The sequence below is a fragment of the Salvia hispanica genome, chromosome 4 (genome assembly GCF_029641045.1).
Source record: "Salvia hispanica isolate PSC_SH4W2 chromosome 4, Shi_PSC_v1, whole genome shotgun sequence".
Taxonomy (NCBI): domain Eukaryota; kingdom Viridiplantae; phylum Streptophyta; class Magnoliopsida; order Lamiales; family Lamiaceae; genus Salvia; species Salvia hispanica.
This window is the reverse complement of record NC_142695.1, coordinates 50342733-50365255: the sequence shown is the minus strand read 5'-3', so window position 1 is coordinate 50365255 and position 22523 is coordinate 50342733. Positions and strand designations below refer to the sequence as shown.

Genomic DNA, 22523 nt, shown 5'->3' with positions numbered 1-22523 from the left:
AACTTTTTCGCCGATTCGGCGCTCGCCGCTTGCTATTGTTCGGCGAGCGGTCCGGCTAGCGCCAGGTATCGGCTAGCCGGCTGCTCGCCTATTACTGTGGATGCTCTAATATAACACTATACTAGAGCAATTCGTCGTACACATTCTATATTCGATAGAAAAGTTTTAGACATTCTATAATCCAACAAGATTGATTTCAAAATTGGAAATGGTTCGGGAGCTATAATCATTTTCCCATAGACTACCAAAATTGGACAGTTTCCGTCAACATTTTCTACATAATTGTTATAAATAGTGAATGTTCTCATCAATTCTTTAGAAATATTCAGAGAACACCCACACACCATATAATTAATTCGAAAATTGTTTAATCAAGTTCCTCGTGTCTTAAGTACTCTGAATAATTAGGATAAGATGTATGAAAACAGTACACATTACTAAAATTATGACAGTTTATAGTTGTAGTGTTACAACAATTTATTGATACAACAAATGAACTCCAAAATTCTCCATAATATTCAGAGTTCTACTAGACTCATCAAAGTTGTTTTAAAAATTGTTAAACCAGAATTTGCACCGTTCTACACATGCCAAACAATTCGGAATAGATCACTTAAAAACAGGGTGTTTAATCCAATTCAAACCTTTACATCAAATTCTATTTCCACTTATATTTAATCATCAGAATAACCATACATCTAATCTAGCCTGAAGATTTAATCATTAAAACCATAAACCGTAAGCAATATTTTCATTCCTCGTGTAATCTTTATGCTAGAATTCAATAGGTTCTAAATGATTGACCAAAACATTCTTAGGCTTACTCGTAAACCACATATTCATGAATTAAACCAACATTGCAAACACCCTTGTACTTCATCAAAATCTAACCATTATTATCCAAACCTCATTTCAAAGCTTCACTAACTTTCTTGCTATAAAAGTAGTATGGATAGATAGTGCTTACTCAATTTGTTAAGGTTTGTGCGATCGGACGATCGATACATCGACAATCAGGAACGTAGCTAGAGCTTGAACCTCACGGTTCGTTTCTCTCCAATGGTGGCTGTGTGTCTTCCCTCTCCTCCCCCAAAATATATCAGACCCCCCACCAAAAACTTGACTATTTTCTTTTTCTTTTTTTTCCTCATTAACCAATGACATTGATATATATGGCTATCAACATTACACTTGGTACTAATTAAGACAAAGCTCATGTCTAGATTTTTCTTGAAAATAACTTACTAGAAAAAAGATGCCAATCCATTGTTTTTGTACATGTTATACACGATTACTACATTTCGGAATAGATTAGACCTCTTTTTGGAATGTTACACTAACAATCTCTTATGGCCGAAAAATTCAAATAATCCTTATTTTCCTCGTCGGCAAAAAATGCATTTAAATCGTGAACAAAAAAATGCACGAGAATATTACGAGTGAAGACAAAAATTGAAATAATACTTAAACCGCAACCGTGTGAAGTTGAAGCGGCTCTACAATATTGCTACGTCTACTTCATCTGGTCGGCAACAATGTTAGAGCATCCATGATGCGACGGATGATGCATCGTCCGTTGCATTGTCCGCCACTGTGGCTTTGCGGACAATGGCTTAACCATCGTCCGCGCCCGATTGATCGTCCGTCGCATCGTCCGCCACTGTGGCATCGCGGACGATGCTCACGCGTTTTCTTTTTTTTTGAATTTTTTCCAAAAAAATTTCTTATTTAAACACCACAATTACCTACCATTTCACATACTCCAATTTCACATCTCTTCAATTATTCTCTCTCATCTCCTCAAAAATGAATCCCGACGACTACGATTTGAGCACATCGGAAGGCTGCAGAAGGGCCTTGACTCGAGCCTTGTTCGATGCCGTTAATGAAGCCGCGGCGGAATGCTTGGCACAAATGCAGCGGGAGCAGGCAGAGGCCGAGGCGGTGGCGCGGGTCCCTCGGCCGATTCGACGTCGGGCGTATGTCCCCGCGAGCACGACGTAGCTCACGAACGTCTGTTCGCAGATTATTTTGCCGAGCATCCACGGTGGGGCCCGAATGTTTTTCACCGCCGTTTTAGAATGAGCCGAGATCTTTTTCTCCGCATTGTGCACACGTTGGAGGGACGTGATGAGTACTTCTAGTATTGGGAAGACGGGATCGGCAGACACGGACTTACGCCGTTGCAGAAGTGCACGGTTGCGATTCGGCAGTTGGCCTACGGCACCACATCGGATATGTTCGACGAGTACCTTCACGTCGGGGAGACAACTGGCCGTGAATGTATAGACTTTTTGTAAGGTAGTTGTGGAGGTTTTTGGCGACACATATTTGCGACGCCCGACTGCTGATGATTTCCAGAGCATGATGAGGATGCACGAGACGGTGCACGGCTTCCCTGGGATGCTAGGGAGCATCGACTGTATGCACCGGCAGTGGAAGAACTGCCCGATGACGTGGAGAGGCCAATTTACCAGTGGCTACAAGGGCAGCCACCCCACGATGAATGATCCTGGAAGCCGTCGCTGACCACCGCCTCTGGATCTGGCATGCCTACTTCAGTGTAGCCGAGTCGAACAATGACATCAACGTTCTCAACTCGTCCACCCTCTTCGCGGATCAGTGCAGGGGTCGCGGCCCGGCCATTGAGTTCACTGCCAACGGGGTACTACTTGGCCGATGGCATATACCCAAGGTGGCCTGTTTTTTTGAAGACGATCAGTTGCCCAATTGGTGACATGAGAGTCTTGTTTGCGGTAGAGCAGGAGTCTGCGCGAAAGGATGTGAAGCGGGCTTTTGGGGTGCTCCAATCGCGGTGGCAATCGTGAAAGGTCCGGCGTGTTTCTGGTTCAAGGAAGTCATCGCCGACGTCATGTATGTGTGCATCATCATGCATAACATGATAGTCGAACAAGAAGTTGGACATGTCACCGATTGGGTGGATGATGAAGCCGGATCTAGCTCCAGCACGACGACCCCGCCTGTCGTTCGAGGATTACCGATGGGCTTCGGTGAGGTTCTACAGCGACAGACCTCAATGCGCAACAAACAAGACCATACTCAGCTCATGACCGACATGATTGAAGAAGTTTGGAACCGCAACCACCGTTGAGAATTTGCAGTTTTTCCACATTCGTAGTGTAATGTTTTAATTTTAATGAAATGGAGTTTTTTTTTTAAAAAAAATTGAAGTATTTAAATATTCAAATAATAGATTTAATGCTTAGGGCGGGGCTTAGGGTAGCATGCCCCATTGCAGGTGAAAGGGGCGGAGGATAAAATGCTGATGTGGCGGTGCATAGAGCGGGACTAAGGTGGGCTATAGTCCGCCCCATTGTGGATGTCCTTACAATCAAACGTATTGCTTGTAGAGCACACATCCATTGCCATGAACACCAAGTTACCTCAATCAAAATCATATATTTGCAACATAAAATTACCAAAATCCAAATGTAAATAAAATCCATGCATCAATTCATGGGGGGTGGATCCCCTACTGTGGTATAAAACACAGCATATTGTGTTGTTGTGCTCAATACGCAGACTTCTGTGACCATTCTCTTTCTTCATCTTTTTCAATATTTTAATTCTTATTTCCCTCTTGTTTTCATATTACTATATTACTAAATAATAAAAACATTATATTATATTTAGCTCGAAAATATTGCATACTTAATTTTTTTTCTCTCTTAAACAACGAAATTTTGGTAAAATCTGAAAATATAATTGTAGTTATCATTTTTAATAAAATATTTTAAAAAATGATAGCTATAAATTAAGCCATACAGTAGTATTTAAAATTGAATGATAAATATACGCCCCAATTGAATGTTAGTCAAATCATCAAATATATAAAATATGAAGTATTAAAAGAAAAAATCAAGGGTAACATATTTTTGAGATAAGTATTTTATTTCAATTATGATAAGTATAATTAATTGTACAACTAATATTTAAAACTGAAAGATAAAAATATGCCCCATTAAAAATTATTCAAATCAGAAAAAAAATGTAAATCAAATCATCTGCAAATAATTAACAACGAAAGAAAAAAAATAGCATAAAAATTAGAATGAATATGAAAGGAGCATATCTTACGATGCTTTTTAGTAATATGAAAACAAGAAAGAAATAAGAATTAAGATATTGAAAAAGATGAAGAAAGAGAATGGTCATAGAAGTCTGCATTTTGTTCATGAATTTGTGCGCATTGAGCACAGCACAATATGCTGTGTTTTATACCATAGTAGGGGTGTGATTTATATCACCGTAGGGGATCCACCCCCTCAATTCATTAAATGAGATTAACAATATGCCGAGATTGTGGAAATCGATTTTATAAATCCCCTCCGTAAAAAAATATATGACACTTGTCTTATTTATCAATATTATTTGCTCGATTCTCATGACAAGTTTTTTTTTGAGTATACAACAAATTCGATGTATTTCCGCAAGATAAAAAAGACTAAGATCTTGATCATTTGAATTTTATCCCATATTTCAAATATTGCTTATCAAAAACAATGTACTTTATGTTTTTTTATTCAGAAGAATAAGAATAACTTGTATGACTGGACCAAAAAAATTAAGAAACTGAAAAACAGAATGAATACTATTTTTTTTAATACTCCTATTTTAAACTGTCGAATATCGACTAAACCCCTAATTGCGGAGTATCCAGATGTTCTTAACGAGACAATGATTCACTAAACTCCTGCACGCTGCAGAAGTATTACGCAAGTCTTTCAAATTCAAAACCCTTTCCCTTTTTCGCTTACTAAATTATTCAGCGAAAGTTGGAGAAATTATCGCCACCACCTCCGCCTCCGCCGCTGAAGCTGGAAGCAGGGGAAGGACAGGAATGGAGGAGAGCGGAATCTCAAACAATGTGGCTCGAGCCATAACCGCCGCACTCGACTGGACCTCCTCTCCCGATGCTCGCGCCGCCGCTCACTCATACTTAGAAACTGTACGCTTTTATTTTAATTGAAATTCTTCCTTCATTTCCTGAGATTAGTCTATTAGCAATTTAGCAGTACGGTTTTTCATTTGTTTGCACTAGTTTATTGGATTTTACTTGAAGTGTTTTGACTGTAGAGAGAATCTCATCATTTAGGGCAGATTATATAGACCTTTTTTCCCCCTTATTGTTTATGTATCCTTACCATTATGAGTATCTATGGGTTCATCTATTACATTGATGGATTTCGAAATCCTAAGCGCTTGAAGCCAACTTGATTTGACTAATTGACTATGGGGTCTCCATTTTAAGATTTTTGTAGACACTGCATTAAAGTCGAGCTAGCTTAGTACAGTTTTATTACATGATCGTATAACATGTTGTCATGTTGTCTACACACTAATGAAGAGCTTAAAGAAGCTCAATCTCAAGCTTCAGATAAGCTCAAGTATAGTATAGAAGCAACACTTGATATTTTTGAAATTGCAGACCACAGTTCCATATCTTACTTCTCCATTTAATGTACATAGTAGGCTTTGTTAGAAATGAGACCTTTCTGAAGTGCCCTATGGTAAGTCTTACTGGGGCGGCCATAGTTAATCCTTTTTATCTGAACCGAAGCTGACAAATATATGCTCACATAAGTACGATTTAAGCTTCAATTGAACATTTTGATTGTGCTGCTTATCATCTGTTTTGTTTGCATCTATGGTATAGCTTAACGTGGAGATTGGACTGTTCCATGAATCTTATATATTCATCTGCACCCTCACCCACACTGAAGTGTAAAAATAAAGACGCTGTGGTCTAAATGCTATTGCACAAACTTCAAAAGCTCACTGACACCTGAATGATATAGAAAGATTAAAATATTTTATGTAACTGTAATAACATTTCTTTCTGGAATTCCTTTCCTACTGCTAATCTTTTCAGATAAAAGCTGGAGACACGCGTGTGCTGGCAAGTACCTCGTTTGTTTTGGTCAAGCGAGATTGGTCACCCGAAATCCGACTGCATGCTTTTAAAATGCTCCAGGTAAAATGATCACTCACTTTTAATTTGCTTCCCAAAATTTATCTATCTAGAATATCCCTTTCAATTCAAGATATTTCTCAAACCTTGTGAATGGGCTAAGGCTATATAAAGAATCTCTTCATGGGACTTGGTACTTGACTAAATCTTAATCAGAGCTTATAATCGATCAAATAATTAGATACTGAAGGTGTATCTTTTAAAATCCAGTATTTTACCAATCATAATCTTGAAAATGTTGAAAGTGGGATCAAGATTTTCAGATCTAGATGTGTATGTTTATGCAAAACTTTAAGTCCTGTATGCTAGTTTGTTGCCAGTCAGTGCTGGAAATACTACTTCACATTTATGTATAGCTATAATTTGACTGTCTGTTGACACACCTACTTGTATGGGAACTCCATGCATCAAATGATCATATTGCCTATAGCTTAATTACGTATGGAGCTATAACAGTTATATTCTTATCCTATTTATTAGGTTAGTTCCATGTTCTAGTTAAAACCCTTGCCATGTTTGCAAGTTTAGATATATGCAGTAGATATGGCCTAATTGAATAGCTTGTAGAGATAATGACATTTCCTTGTTATTAACCTTTGAATTTATTACGTTCAGCATCTGGTGCGATTACGTTGGGAAGAACTAAGCCCTGTGGAAAGGAGGCACTTTGCAAATGTAGCTGTTGATTTGATGTCAGAAATTGGCAACCCTTGTGAAGAGTGGGCTTTGAAAAGCCAGACAGCTGCTCTTGTTGCTGAGGTTAGTTATATTTTTTAATCCCATTTGTTTAGACGGGGGATGGATATATGAAAAGGCAGACAAATGTTTCTGAGTGGTCTGTGTAATTTTGATATTTTCTTGCAGATAGTCAGGAGAGAAGGCCCGACTCTATGGCAGGAGCTTTGGCCATCTATAGTTACACTCTCGAACATGGGTCCTATACAGGTGCTCCACAGGTTCTATGTTTAGAATTAAGACTTTAGAGTTACTAGAAAACTGTGAGTCGTTTCTGCATCTGTCGGGCAAACTCACTAGATGTGATGTCCTACAAAGACATTTTCCTAGTCCATCTATGTCCCAAATTTGTGCGAACTGTATATGAGTGACTTTGGGATTTGTGTTTTTGAGCACTGACCATAGCTTAATTGTTTTAGCTAAATTACAGTTTTGTGGGGTTGACCTACTTGTGATTGTGTGTTTGGCTAGAGCAGGAGAAGTGTGATTAAGGTGGTAGCAATAACGGATAAGTAAAATTTACAGTTGAATTGCAGGTTTCTAACGTTGAAACTTCAAGGATGTATTTGTGTGATATGACTTAAGGGTAGTGTTCTTTAGTTCAACTTGTTCAGGATCCCTAATCTCTTTCATACTTACTTCTCTTTTTGTTTCCTAAATAGTTATTGCAAAACAGAGCAGTGCTTGGAGAAAGATACTCGCGTATTATACTAGTACAATGACTATCCTATATATAGATTGTAGTAGAGACTAGGTTACATATATCAACTTAAAATAAAAGGATCTACCCAACATGCAAATATTTTTAAATAAGTAGAAAATGTGCAAGGAAACATAAATACAAATAAAATACTATCGTAATAAGAGAGAGAAGCACGCACAAACACATGCACATGTACATACAATAATATCGTAATTGCATGCTCATCATCTGTGGCATCAATTTCTGAGCATGAGAAAATCTTATCTGACCTATATCCAAATCTTTGCTGTCAGGCTGAGCTGGTACTAATGATGCTAAGGTGGCTTCCAGAAGATATCACTGTACACAATGAGGATTTAGAAGGTTGGTCATCAGCATGATCAAAGGGTTTTATGATTTTATCCTTGTGATTGTATCTAGACTCCGAAAGTTTAATTTTTCAGGGTTAATCATAGTTTATCTCCTCAACTTTCACAATTTTTCAGAAAATGACTCCACCTCATGTTTTGACTTAAAAACCATAAACTTTGAAAATTGTTTAATCTATACCCCGCATTTCATGATCTGATCATGGAACGAAGAATCAATTCTTTGGTAGGTTTATTGAATTTTTTTTTCTACATGAGAATCAAATCTATTTGATGCTTAGATGGAGAAAATTTGAAATCACTCTCCCTCACCCCCATCTTCTTCTTAACTGCGGTGAAAAGACCACTGCCTGCAATTTCCTCCCTCGGTCTGCATTTAGAAAATAAAATCTCTCCGCCATATACCTACTCTCCAAACTCACGACAGAAACACATTTCCTTTCCCCAATCTGCAACCCCTACTTTCCATGCTTCTTTACTCCTCCAAATTCTAGTGACCATACACACCACTGCACAGTACCTCAATAGTCGAGCTCAGTCCTTTACTATCTCTGAAAAATCTCATCTGACCTACATCCACATATAATCCACCTAGTAATTGAGCATGTGATCCATCAATTTTTGCCGGATTCTGTAATGCGGAGTATGAATTGAATTTTTGAAAACTCATGAAACTTGGGGACACAAACTATGGTTAGACCTACCTTTGAATCCCTAGCTCAAACTTTTTTCCTTTAGCTCTAAAATTTTATTCCATTACATGTGTTGGAAGTACAAATATATTATGCTAATGCTGCAAAATGTATCATATGCCTCATCTTTGTTTGCCAGTAGCGGGTTTAAATGATATTAAACCTTCCTTTTATTTGAAGTTCTGATTTCCCCATCAACCTTTCTTACATTTGTGTGACAAGGGGATAGGCGCAGGATGTTACTACGAGGGCTAAGTCAGTCTTTGCCAGAAATATTTCCTCTGTTGTTCACTGTAAGTTTTGGATTTCTTGACTCTATCTATACTAGAGCATCGTATTCTGATATAATTATCTTGTTTAGATGCTAGAGAAGCACTACGGAGCTGCATTGATGGAAGCTGGTCGGCAGCAAATGGATGTTGCAAAGCAGCATGCAGCAGCACTAATAGCTGCTATAAATGCTGTTAATGCATATGCTGAGTGGGCTCCTTTATCTGATCTTGGAAAATATGGAATTATATATGGGTATATTCTTGATAGTCCCCTATCTTTTTTATTTCTTTTTGTACATCACGAGCCGTATTAATTCTCTCTCTCTCTCTCCCCCCTATTACAAGCAGTTGCGGGTTCTTACTCTCTTCTCCAGATTTTCGCCTTCATGCATGCGAGTTTTTTAAAATTGTTGCAGCAAGGTAAGTAGTAAGCATCTTTAATTAGCTTCCTTCATGTTTTGCATGAAGACAATTGTGGTCGTTATTGTTGTGTTCTTGTTTATGTAGGAAAAGGCCTCTAGATGATGGTTCTGACTTTGATACTGCAATGAAAGTTGTTTCTGAGACCTTGATGAATGCCAGCAAAGATTTTCTTAACAAATCAAATAGTGTTGTCAGCAATGAGAGTGAATTCGAGTTTGCCGAATATATATGCGAAAGCTTGGTTTCATTGGGTTCCACAAACTTGCAATGTCTTACTGCTGATAGCACATCTCTCACATTTTATCTTCAACAGGTCATGTTTCTGCCTTACCTATTCTATAGTTGAATGAATCTTTTCCTTCAACAAGCGTTTTTTCTCATCCTTTGATTATGAATCTATAATTGTAGATCTTACATATCATGTACCTTGCAAATTTCTGTTTTGACTGCAATCTCAATTATTTTCCCTGTTGATAAGGTTAGAGGGAAGTTTGTAAAATGCGTTTTAATTTAAACATGATTAACCAAAATATTCCACTTCAACATGAAATGTTTGATCTAAGTCCCGATTGAGGTGGTATGTTTCTTTGGTTCTTAGGCTCATTATAGCTCAATTCAGGTGGATTTGTTTTTGGTTGGTCATGTTCGCATCCCCAACTTTCACCTTTTCTCTTTGAAAAAACTCTAGGAAATGTTTGATATGTCTCATATGTTGGGGACATTCGGAAAACTGATCACTGCATAAAAACGGCAAAAGTTGGGACACAAAACTTGGTCAACCCTAAAAATAATGACCATCGTTTTGTATGCTTGAAGCTACTACTATTCATCTCACTTTCATATTCTTCTTCATCTATTAAAAAATGATAACCTTGTTGGTGTAATCGTTCGGAGCAATTGAGCGATGAGGTGAAGAAACGCGAATCAGAGAATGTAGGTGAAGAAGGAATCTTGTTTATTGCTGGGAGAAAATTTTTCAAGAGTGCTTGATACAATGAATATTGAATTAGGGATTCAAAAAACCCCTTTTCTATTCACTTAGCGTAAAACAGCTAAGATGAGGGAAAAACAATTAACAGCTGTGATCTAATCTATCTTTACTTGCACAGATCTAACGGCTGACAATTAGCCTACACATTTTGAACTAAAATCGCATTTTACAATAGCAACTTTACCCTGCTTGAGTCAGCCTCTTCCTCAGCTCAAAATTGATCTCAAACCAGCAGTCAACAAAGTCCACAAATCTCCACCTTGACTGCCTGGGCTTCAAGTTCAGTAACCTTTCTTTCTCATGCCGATTAACTCTCTGCACAACTCGAACTTCTCTCTGGTCAGCGGCTTGGTGAGCATGTCGGCTGGATTCTCTGCTGTGTTCACCTTGAACACAACTATGTTCCCCTTTTCAATCTCCTCCCTCACAAAATGGTAACGCACATCAATGTGCTTACTTCTTTCATGAAAAACTTGGTGCTTAGCCAAACTAATCGCACCACTATTGTCACAACCAATTGGAATAGTCCTCTGCTCCACCCCAAACTCTCCAGCAATGCCCCTCAACCAAAAACTTTCTTTCACCGCAGCAGTGATGGCCATATACTCGGCCTCAGTGGTGGACAAGGCCACCACACTCTGCAATGTTGATTTCCAGCTGATAGCTCCACCAAACAGAGTGAACACATAACCGGTTTGTGACTTTCTATTGTCAATGTTACCTGCATAATCACTGTCACAGTAACCCATTAAAGCCTCACCTTTCTCCTACCCTTCAAGTATCTTAGAGTCCATTTGAGTGCCAGCCAGTGTTGCTTGCCATGGTCTGCCATAAACCGACTTGTCACACTAATAGCCTGTGCTACATCAGGCCTTGTGCTAATCATGGCATACATAATGCTGCCAACAATATTAGCATAGGGAATCAACTGCATCTCTTCCCTTTCTCTTTCACCTTCTGGTGCCTGCTGTTTTGAGAGTCTAAAGTGTTGGGCCATTGGAGTCCCAACTCCTTTAATTTCCTTCATCTTGAATCTTTCAATCACCCTGCTTACATAGTCAGTTTGATTGAGCCAGACCTCCTTCTTACTTCTATTTCTCACAATGTTCATGCCAAGAATTCTTCTAGCAGAGCCTAAGTCTTTCATATCAAAAGCCCTGCTCAGATCATCTTTCACTATCTGAACCTCCTTCTTGCATTCTCCTGCCACTAGCATATCATCCACATAAAGTAACAAGTATGCAACCACAGCTCCACCTCTCTTCTTGATATACACGCATTCATCATATCTAGATCTTTTGAAACCATTTCTGAGAATATGCTCATCAAACTTTTTATGCCACTGCCGACTAGCTTGTTTGAGCCCATAAATGCTCTTCTTGAGCAAACACACCTTATTCTCATCACCTGGTTTGACAAAACCGGGTGGCTGTTGCATATAAATTGTTTCTTCCGGATCCCCATGTAAGAAGGCAGTTTTGACATCTAACTGCTCTAGCTCCCAGTCCTTCTTAGCCACAACCGCAAGTAAAATCCTTATTGATGTGTGCTTCACAACAGGAGAGAAGACTTCATTGTAGTCAACACCTTCTTCCTGTGTAAAACCCCTTGCCACCAATCTTGCCTTGAACCTAACTGATTCATTTTCTGCAGATTCCAATTTCTTCTTAAAAATCCACTTGCAGCTGACAACTTTTCTGCCCTCAATCCTGTCAACAAGAATCCATGTTTTATTCTTGATAAGTGAATCAACTTCTTCTATCATAGCTTGCAGCCACTTATCCTTTTCTGTGCAACTGATTGCTGACTGATAGCTTTCTGGTTCTGAGAATACCACCTGCTCAGCTACACAAAGTGCAAAATATAACATCTCTGAGTCGACATATCTAGCTGGAGGCCTCATATTTGTTCTCCTGACTCTGTCTCTTGCTAGCTGGTAGTTCCTTAAGTCCTCTTGAGGATCTGCCTGAGAATCTGACAGTTGAGAATCATCATCAACTGTCTGAGAACCTGATTGAGTGTCATTTTCATCCTCGCTACTACTCAGTTCAGTGATCTCAAAATCCTTTCCTCCACCAAATTCTGGCTGTTTCTCCACCTCAACTCCAGAGTCATCATAAGCCAGCAATTTCTCTTTACTGACCTGAGTATCAGTTGCAGGTTTAAAATACATCTCCGACTCAGAGAAGACCACATCTCTGCTGACAATTACCTTGTGGTTTCCAGGCTCAATACACCTGAGCCTATAGCCCTTTACTCCAGGCTGGTATCCCAGCATAACACACCTCAAAGCTCTTGCATCAAGTTTCGATTTCTTTAGGTGTGCATATGCTTTGCAGCCAAAAATTCTGAGGTGAGAGTAACTTCCAAACTCCCCATACCATTTAAAATCTGGATTATCACCTCCTATGCTGGAAGAAGGGCACATATTCATTAATTTGACAGCAGTAGCAGCAGTCTCTGCCCAGAATTTCTTTTCCATTCCTGATGCAAGAAGCATGGATCTGACTCTTTCAAGGATTGTTCTATTTGCTCTCTCAGCAACTCCATTCTGTTGGGGGTTCAAGGGCACTGTTCTATGCCTCTTGATCCCTTTCTCCAGACAAAAAACATCAAATTCTCTTGAGCAAAACTCCAAACCATTGTCTGTTCTCAGGCACTTTAGACAACATCCTTTCTCAGTCTCCATCAACTTACACCAATCTTTGAATTTTGTAAAAGCTTCACTTTTCTCTTTTAAGATATAAAGCCAGATTTTCCTTGAGTAATCATCTATGATACTCATGTAATACCTCCCCCCTCCCACTGAATTCACGGAGCTGGTCCCCATAAATCAGAATGGGCATATTCTAAAGGAGCAGAGGAAGTATGTTTACCTTTGGGATAGGGTAATTTCTTTGATTTTGCCAGAATGCAATCCTCACAGGTCTGGTCATCCTTTTCACCATCACTAGCAATGACTTGTTTCTTTATCAGCTGGTTGATGCTCCCAAAAGCAGGATGCCCGAGCCTTTCATGCCATAATCTAACTGACTCAGCTTTTGTGGAGTTCACCTCTCCATGCTTGACTACTTTGGCAGTCAAATAGTACAACCTGCCTTTCTCTCAGCCTTCAATATGGTTTCTCCACCTTTTCCCACCACCATCACACCAGCAGAGGAGCAAAAAGAATAGCCCTTCCTTTCTAGAACACCCAGTGAGATCAAATTTCTCTTCACCTCTGGAATAAACCTGACCTCAGTTAGGATCTTGACTGATTCATCAGCCAATCTCAGTCGAATGCTGCCAATTCCCTCAACTTTGCAGACCTGGTTGTTGCCAAGAACTACTGATCCTGATGCCTCTGAGATAGAATCAAACCAATGCAACCTAGAACATATATGAAAACTACAGCCTGAGTCCAAGATCCATGAACTTTCCTCCACCTGTTCCATTATGTTCAGTGCATGAGCATCTTCTAATTCTTGCACACAATCAGAGGTCTGTTTGTTGCCAGCAGCTTCCTCAGCCTGCTTCTTCTTCCATGCGAAGCAGTCTTTCTTCAAGTGTCCAGGCTTCTTGCACCAGTGGCAAGACCTGGTTTCCTTTTGATCTTTCGAATTTGGCTTAGTGGCCTCCTTTTTACCTCCCTTCTTAGCCTTGAATCTTTTAATGTTCAAGCTCTCAGGACCTGAGAATCTTGGTTCCTTGAATCTTGATGTCTACCCATTCCCTTTTGCAACTCCTTTGCCATCAAGGCTGAGTGCACCTCTGCAAAAGTAATCTCTTATCACGCCCATACGAGATCGCATCTCTAAGCTGATCATAGGAGTCAGGCAGCGCATTGAGGGCCAAAATAGCTTTATCCTCATCGCTTACCCTAACATCACAGGCAACCAAATCATCTACAGCCTTATTAAATCCCTCCAACTGCTCAAGAATTGATTTATCACTCGAGAAACAATAGGAATATACCCTTCTTTTCATGTATAATCGGTTAGCTAGAGACTTACTACAATAGATCTCATCTAACCTCTCAAGAATCTCAGCAGCGGTCTTTTGTTCTTGAATTTCTCTCAAAACCTTATCGCCAAGGTTCAAGATTACTGCACCATAAGCCTTGAGGTGCATCTCCGCAAGTCTCGCCTGTGCCTTTTCATCAAGAGCAGGTGCCTTCCCCTTATCCTCGGGATCAGGCTTCTCCAAAACTGCTGCGCACCCTTTCTCAATCAGAATCACCTTAATCTTCATCTTCCACAGGCCGTAATCATTTTTGCCATTGAACTTGTCTGATTCAAGACGCATCGCCATTATCGATCAAAAAACTCGTCGCCCCTATTTTCCCACAGACGGCGCCACTTGTTGGTGTAATCGTTCGGAGCAATTGAGCGATGAGGTGAAGAAACGCGTATCAGAGAATGTAGGTGAAGAAGGAATCTTGTTTATTGCTGGGAGAAAAATTTTCAAGAGTGCTTGATACGATGAATATTGAATTAGGGATTCAAAAAACCCCTTTTCTATTCACTTAGCGTAAAACAACTAAGATGAGGGAAAAACAATTAACAGCTGTGATCTAATCTATCTTACTTGCACAGATCTAACGGCTGACAATCAGCCTACACATTTTGAACTAAAATCGCATTTTACAGTAGCAACTTTACCCTGCTTGAGTCAGCCTCTTCCTCAGCTCAAAATTGATCTCAAACCAGCAGTCAACAAAGTCCACAAACCTCATAATAATAATCTAATATGATAAAGACTGCAATATTATCATTTAAAGAATATTTCATGAGGGAGGAATAACCTGAGAAAGGGAAAAACCGGAATCATTCAGTTGTCTTTCTGGTGTTAATTAATTAACTAATAGCTTGGAATGTCATCCCCTTCATTTTGAGGTGATGCTCAGGGCTTTAACTAACTCATGTAGTTTGTTGTTGGTTGTTGCTGTATGGAGAATCTTTTCAATGGCAGAGAAATATTCTTTATTCGTTTATCTGGTATTTTGTATGGTTATTGTTTCTCAACTTTTGGTGAAAAAAAGATTGTATAGTTTCTGTGCTAAATACACTTTATGTTAATCTGAAAGGGGCTGACAATCTTCCTTGGAATGATGCAAAACTTGCAGCATTTGCCATATCGCAATTTGTTGTCCTCTTAGGACTTGTGATAGTTTTGGTTTCATTCTTTTAGTTTGTTTTTCAAATTTGCAGATGCTGGGGTTTTTCCAACACTCAAAATTGGCACTTCACTACCATTCTCTACTGTTTTGGCTGGTATGAATTATCTTCTTGCTAATGGATAGTTAAGTTCTTAGCCTTGCAGTCGATGATAAGTGCTTTCCTTTTTTTGGCAGTCATTTATGCGGGACATATTGTCCAAATCTAAGACTGGTTTGGTTGATGACCCAAACACTAGTACTGGACGAACTGAAAACGAAAAGGCAAGGTTACTAGCGTTAGTAACTGATGATATATGCAGTGCCATTTTAGTGACATCCTTCAAACGGATGCTGAAGAAAGAAAATGTCTACACTGAGATGACACCGACTGTTGGAACATTAGAGCTCTGGAGTAATGAATTTGACAACAAAATAGATTTTAGTAACTACCGCTCACGTCTGGTATGTAGATGGCCAGATTATTGTAGTTTCTTGAGTTCTCACATGTTATGTTTTTACTATTCTTAAATGTGCAGCTGAAGTAATAAGTATTAGTAACTGATTTGATGATTTGCTGTGTTGCATGAAATGTTTGGAAATCGTATGCACTAAAAACGAGGTTGATATTAAACATATGTACATTTATAGAAAGAAAGAGCTATTAAAGTTTTCTTATTCTTCTTCATTGTTTTGAAAATTCCTGATTTGGTGCTCTGTTACAATATAAAACCAATGGGATTTATATTATATATGTGTTAGGTAGTGTTTATTTGTATACCAAGAAATTGATAGACAAGAAAGGTTGGGAGGACTGAGGTCCAAGGAGTAGGGCTTCCAGTATTTTGATTTTGAAACATTATTGGATAGAAATGTCCATACAATTTGCCAGTCCTTTCCTTGTAATGCTGTCATTCTGGTATAAGTGCACTTTTTTTCATTTTCAAAACTCTTTTTTGGACAATAAGTACTGACATATTGGTGATGGATCCCTTTAAGCATAGTAAGGGAATTAGGCTAAACTGTAGGTGTAATGGAATATAATAACTGATGAAACGATATTGAAGGGTTCTCTTTCACATGCAGTTGGAATTGATCCGTTTTTTCACATCCACCAAGCCACTTTTAGCTGCTGCTAAAGTTTCGGAGAGAACTACTGCAGCTATAAAGAACCTGATGGTTGCTTCCTCGTCTACTAAAGTAAGCACTTGGTAGTATACTAACAATGATTTTCTTGTTTGCTCACCTTCTATGCTTTTTCTTTTATATTTTTTTATGCTTCTTGGCTTTGAAATTCAGGACTTGGCCATAATGGAGAGCATGCATTTGGCTTTGGAAAATATTGTCGTAACTATTTTTGATGGATCAAATGAATATAGCAAGATCAGCCCTGACCTTCAGCATTCATTACGTCAAACTTTGGAAGGTTTGATCACTGCCAGATCCATATATTTGAATCTTCTTTTTAGGTGTACTTTCTGCTGATGTGGTGACTGTTTCTTGAAGGCCTGCTTCAACAACTTATATCCCTGAAATGGACTGAACCAACTATGGTGGAAGTTCTGGGTCACTATTTAGATGCATTGGGTCCTTTCCTGAGGTACTATCCCGATGCTGTTGGCAGTGTAATCAATAAACTATTCGAACTATTAACATCCCTACCTGCCATGGTCAAGGTTGTGCTTTCGTCTTCTATAAGTGTCAAATACATTATGCAGTTTAATCCTTCACTTGCTTATACGGGTAGTCCAATTATTTTAGGATCCTTCGACAAGTGCTGCCCGGCGTGCAAGATTGCAGATATGTACATCCTTCATTCGAATTGCTAAGGCTGCTAACGAAAGCCTCTTACCTCACATGAAGGTAACATGCCCACTTTTGGTTATTTAGAAAACAAGATTGTTGAATGCTAGCTGATGCAGTTTAGAGTTCTACTTCTATATTATACCTTGGTTTTATATGAGATAAATCAGCTTGTATGATGCATACTTTCTTTGACCGAGTCAAAATATCATGAAAAGGTTATCTGTCGGTCTCAGTGTTGTCAAAATGTCGTTGGGGTCGCCCGGGTCGCCTGGGTCGAGACCATCACCGCCCCAACATGGGTGGGTTGATCGAGATACTGGGTCGCCCTAAACACATGCTATCTCTGATTTTCTTAAATCTCTCACATGTTTTCTGACTCTCTCAATCATAATTCTCTATATATATGCATGCACCACATCAAACTTTTCAAACCTACTTTCTATACTTTAGAATTCTGCCTCTTCACTCCTAAACAAATAAACAATTCAAAGATCTTTTGTTGCCACCCTTCATATATTCCTTTGTTTTGATATTTTCAGACAATGGTTTCAATTATTTATTGTGTTATGACTTATGAATTGTTTTGATATTTTGATCATTTCTATTTTCCACTTTATCTCTATTCACATGGATACGTTTATATTATTTGATATATTATAAACATTAGAGCAATATATTTATTTTATTTTATATTAAAAGGCAAAAAAATTAGCGTAGATTTGTAGGTCTCTCGACCCTGTCGACTCGTCGACCCGTAACCCGAATTTTCACCTCATCGACCCGGTGCGCCCCGCGACCCTAACAACATTGGTCGGTCTCCCATTATGTTTGATTGAAATTGGCGAGTTCTACGTTCTATGGCAGTATATAAGGAAACAGGTTTAGGCTGTTTAGCTAAGGTATATTGGGAAAATGCACAAGTTCAAGTTATACACTTAAATGTAGAAACTCCCTGAACAGAGAAATGTAGCAAGCTGTAGATTTCACTTGGACTTCTAAATTTAGTTTTATTGGAGGGTTTGACATAAATTGTGCTATGAGTATATTCAAGAGCTCTATCTTCCTATTTCACTTTTAACATTAAAAGAACTAGGAAAATTCACACAGTAACTATGTAAGTTTCAGCAAATAGAAATATAAAAGTGGGGAGAACATAGAAGAAATTTTTTAGAGAACAGGGGAATGGGAGAAATATACAGGAAGTTGTGCCATGAAAGAAGAAAACAAATGAAATAAAACATTGAGGAAACTAGGAAGGGATGAGATAGAAAGGAGAAGAAAAACGAAGCATTCTTGCAGGAGGAACTGTGGCTGAAGATCCTAAATGGCTGAAATATTTTACTTGGAGCCTGGAAATCGTGTATCATACAATATCTTGACTATTTGTTGAAGTCGTTAACTTGCTCAATGCAATCATATTGTAGTTGGTTACTTTTGAGATGTAAATGAAGTAATGAAACATACGAACTAGACCCCTAATTATCCTCATTGAAATTTCATTTGGATGGTTAAGATCATAAAGCAATCTTTTTATTTATATTTGAACTGTTTGCAGGGAATTGCTGACACTATGATGTATTTGCAAACAGAAGGTGTTCTACTGCGTGCAGAACAAAATATTCTAGGTGAAGCATTTCTTATTATGGCTTCATCTGCTGGGTAATTTCTTGATCCAAAGTTAACTTTTTCTGCAATATATGCTTTACTTTTCTATTGCAACTAATTTTGTAAAACATTACTGTGAGTAGGACTCAGCAACAACAGGAAGTTTTGCTCTGGTTGCTTGAGCCTTTGAGCAAACAATGGACTCAGCTGGAGTGGCAAGAGGCATATTTGACTAATCCGACCAATTTAGTACACCTTTGTGCTGATACACGGTTTATGTGGTCAATATTTCACATAGTGACATTCTTTGAGAAGGCACTTAAGCGGAGTGGTTACAGAAAAGGTAGTTTGAGTATAGAAAACAGTTCGAAAACAACTCCTGATGCTCATCCAATGGCTTGCCATCTCCTATGGATGATGCCGCCTCTGCTTAAAGTAAGGAACTTATGCATGTTGCTACATCCAATAATTTATTTTCGACCAAAGTTTTGGATTTGATTTGAACATTCTTTTTTCTGGACATGATGAACTCTTTATGCCCAGCTGCTTCGTTCAATACATTGCCTTTGGTCTCCGCCTGTTACTCAAGTGCTTCCTGGAGAAATGAGGGCAGCATTAGGTATGAGTGATGCTGAAAAAATCGGTCTTCTTGGAGAAGGAAAGCATAAATTGCCCAAGGGTTCGTTGACATTTAATGATGGATATCCGTCTGATATCAGCAAAGAAGCTTATTCAGAGGCTAGTGGAAATGACATACGAAATTGGTTGAAGGGAATACGAGATAGCGGGTATGTGAAATAGTGCTAAAGCTGTAAGGTGAATTATTTAAGGTTTAAACTTGAAGAAATCAATCCTAAAATATTTATTGATACATCAGAGAATAGAAAAAGAATCTAACCAAAATAACTCCTAGAAATCATGATATAAATTAGGAGAAAAATAGTCTTAAGCTCTTCTAGAAGTATAATAAATTCCACCAATAGACAATTCCTTAACTTTATAGTGGAGTATTATTTTTTTTTGAACAAAAAATCATCTTTTCAGGGGCCATTTTTTTCTTGGTGATGATAATGAACATTTAAATGACAACGAAAAAAATAATCCATTTCACTAAAAACCAACACACCACTCCAAGTTGAAAAACCAACACCCTTCATGGTGAGGAGGTGCTCCAAGTGGGAAAACGATAAACATGCTTGACTAAATCAACTTTAGCTTTGCAGTTGGGTTTAATGCTATTTTATCCTTATTTCACTGTGCCCCCTCCACACCGTACTCCTAGTCACAGTGAGAATGTGTCCAGGGCATATCCACATCTCTCTAGATGTCTATACATCAATTGATTTGACGTAAAAAACATGGGTGTGGGTGCTATATCATGTACACAAATGCTAGGTGATATAGTCTCTATGACTTGAATTTCTAGTTGATAAATGTTTCAAATGCACAGGAAAAACAGTTCCCTGAATCACATTGAAAACAGTTCCCTGAATCTTTTAAAGTTTTATCAAATTTATTTATGTTGCATATATGTAAGAAAACTCAAACATGACATGGTTTTAGTAAGTTAAGGATTTGAAGATGGAAACAGTTGAACCAAATTTATGGATCACAGTTCCCTGAATATGACTCATGAACTGATAGGCAGTACGTTGTTCTTGCCCACATGTTTTTCTAGCACTTGCAACTGGAATTTTCCCCACAGCGTGGAAATTTTCTTTCTCAAGTTGTCTTGTTAGTGTTGAAAATATAATCTAAGTAAATTTCTCTGCTGCAGGTACAGCATATTAGGTTTATCTGCAACGCTTGGAGATTCCTTTTTCAGATCCATAGACTCTCATTCTGTTGTTGTCTCATTGATGGAAAACATACAGCACATGGAGTTCAGGCATATAAAGCAGCTTGTGCACTCGGCTTTAATTCCATTGGTTAAATGCTGCCCCTCAGATCTGTGGGAGGTTTGGCTAGAAAAGCTCTTGCATCCATTACTTCTCCATGTACACCAGGCTCTGAGTAGTTCGTGGTCTAGTTTATTACAAGGTGGGAAGGCAAAGGTTCCTGACTTGAGTGGCATAGTTGTGGGGTCAGACTTAAAAGTGGAAGTCATGGAGGAAAAGCTTCTTAGGGATCTAACACGTGAGATGTGTTCCCTTCTTTCTGTTCTAGCTTCTCCTGGACTCAATGCTACAGTTCCATCCTTGGAGCAGGTTGGTCAAATGAACCACACAGAAGATTCTTGTAAGAGAGACCTAAATGCATTTGCTTGCAGTTCTATGGTTGGGTATGTTCACTGAGACTTGCCTATACCGTCAATAACCATGGTATTACTTATTTTTTATATAGTCTTCGTACGCTTCATGTTTTTGGTTCTTCATTTTTGCAGATTTGTATTGCATAACAAAAGTCTTGCAGTTCCAGTCTTAAAAATATGCGTTGAAGCACTTGGTTGGAGCGATAGTGAATCTATGTCTAAAGTTTCTACATTTTGTGGCTTAGTAGTTCTCCTTGCAGTTTCAACAAATAATGTGGAGCTCAGACAATTCGTATGCAAAGATTTGTTTTCTGCTATAATCCAGGGTCTAACCCTCGAGTCCAATGCTTTTGTAAGCGCTGACTTAGTTGGTCTCTGTCGTGAAATCTTTGTGTACCTGTCTAATCGAGATCCATCACCCAGGCAGGTTGGTAGAATATACTCCATTGTTGTCCTGGACTGTTACATGTGAAATAAATAGTTGCTGCTATAGATAAAATGTTTCTCCATCTGTTGCAGATTCTGCTCTCTCTCCCTTGTATTACCCAACAAGATTTATTTGCTTTTGAAGAAGCTTTGTCGAAGACGGGTAGCCCCAAGGAGCAAAAGCAGCACATGAAAAGTCTTTTGATTATGGCAACAGGAAACAAGTTGAAGGCTCTTGCAACTCAAAAAGGTGTAAATGTCATCACGAATGTCACAAGTAAGTATCTCAGAGAATGCAGAATTAGTTAATGATGCTTTTGATTTAGTTTATTATTAAGATCCCAACTTATGTTGAGATAAATGGGTCTATTTGGTTTGCAAGATTATATCTCATGATTGAATATGTATTATCATGATTGAATATGTATTATGTTTGGTTCATGTGATTGAATCTCACAACTTAATCATATGATAATAATTAATAAGTCATAGCCACCCCCTCTAACTAAAATAATCTCACAAACTTAATTCTAGATGGATAGTATAATCATATGTGAATGAGTCATAGCACCAAACGACACCATAATATCATAAATCATATTGCACATTTTCAGGTAAAACTTTAGCTTCTGTATATGAAATCTCATTATTCAAGATTATCCATGTATGTGGCTGATAGACATAACTGTTAACCTTGCAGCGAGGTTCCGCACATTGGATGCAGCTCCACAATCAAACCATGATGAAGAAGATCGCATTGGATTGGCTGCAATCACATAAACGGATTCTTTTGCTGCATATTTTGTCACATAGGTTCTACTTTTGTTCTGGAGAGATGCCCCAGTGTGGAAATAGTCCAACAATTATATATGTAAATCTGGTACATGCTAGTGGCTAATTAGTGAGATTTCACACCATAGTTTTTGTGCTTCCTCTCAAATAACTGCACATCTTCACTAAATACTTTCATCCGTCACATTTGTGATGTAAAAAAAATTCATAGCCTAAAATTATGCCTATCTTGAAATATAACCATGTTGAGGTTTTGATCGAGGTTATTTCTCGAAACCCCATCTGGTTCTTCATGCCATGTGCTACTGTGTGTATCGCGTCACTTAACTTGGA

The 22523-nt window shown here is 38.5% G+C and overlaps 1 protein-coding gene across 1 annotated transcript; it reads left to right on the top strand.

Moving 5' to 3' along the window:
- Window positions 1-4667: 4667 nt before the first annotated feature.
- LOC125194387 (ARM repeat superfamily protein) lies at window positions 4668-22488 on the top strand. Its single transcript, XM_048092573.2, has 22 exons — window positions 4668-4969; window positions 5894-5995; window positions 6608-6751; window positions 6857-6937; window positions 7724-7793; window positions 8713-8783; window positions 8852-9015; window positions 9111-9182; window positions 9270-9498; window positions 15366-15428; window positions 15509-15775; window positions 16397-16510; window positions 16610-16736; window positions 16817-16986; window positions 17072-17173; window positions 18672-18775; window positions 18865-19156; window positions 19265-19509; window positions 20499-21002; window positions 21105-21399; window positions 21492-21675; window positions 22099-22488. Exons 1-22 carry the CDS (start codon window positions 4862-4864, stop codon window positions 22176-22178), a joined length of 3588 nt encoding a protein of 1195 aa, XP_047948530.1. The 5' UTR covers window positions 4668-4861; the 3' UTR covers window positions 22179-22488.
- Window positions 22489-22523: the final 35 nt, after the last annotated feature.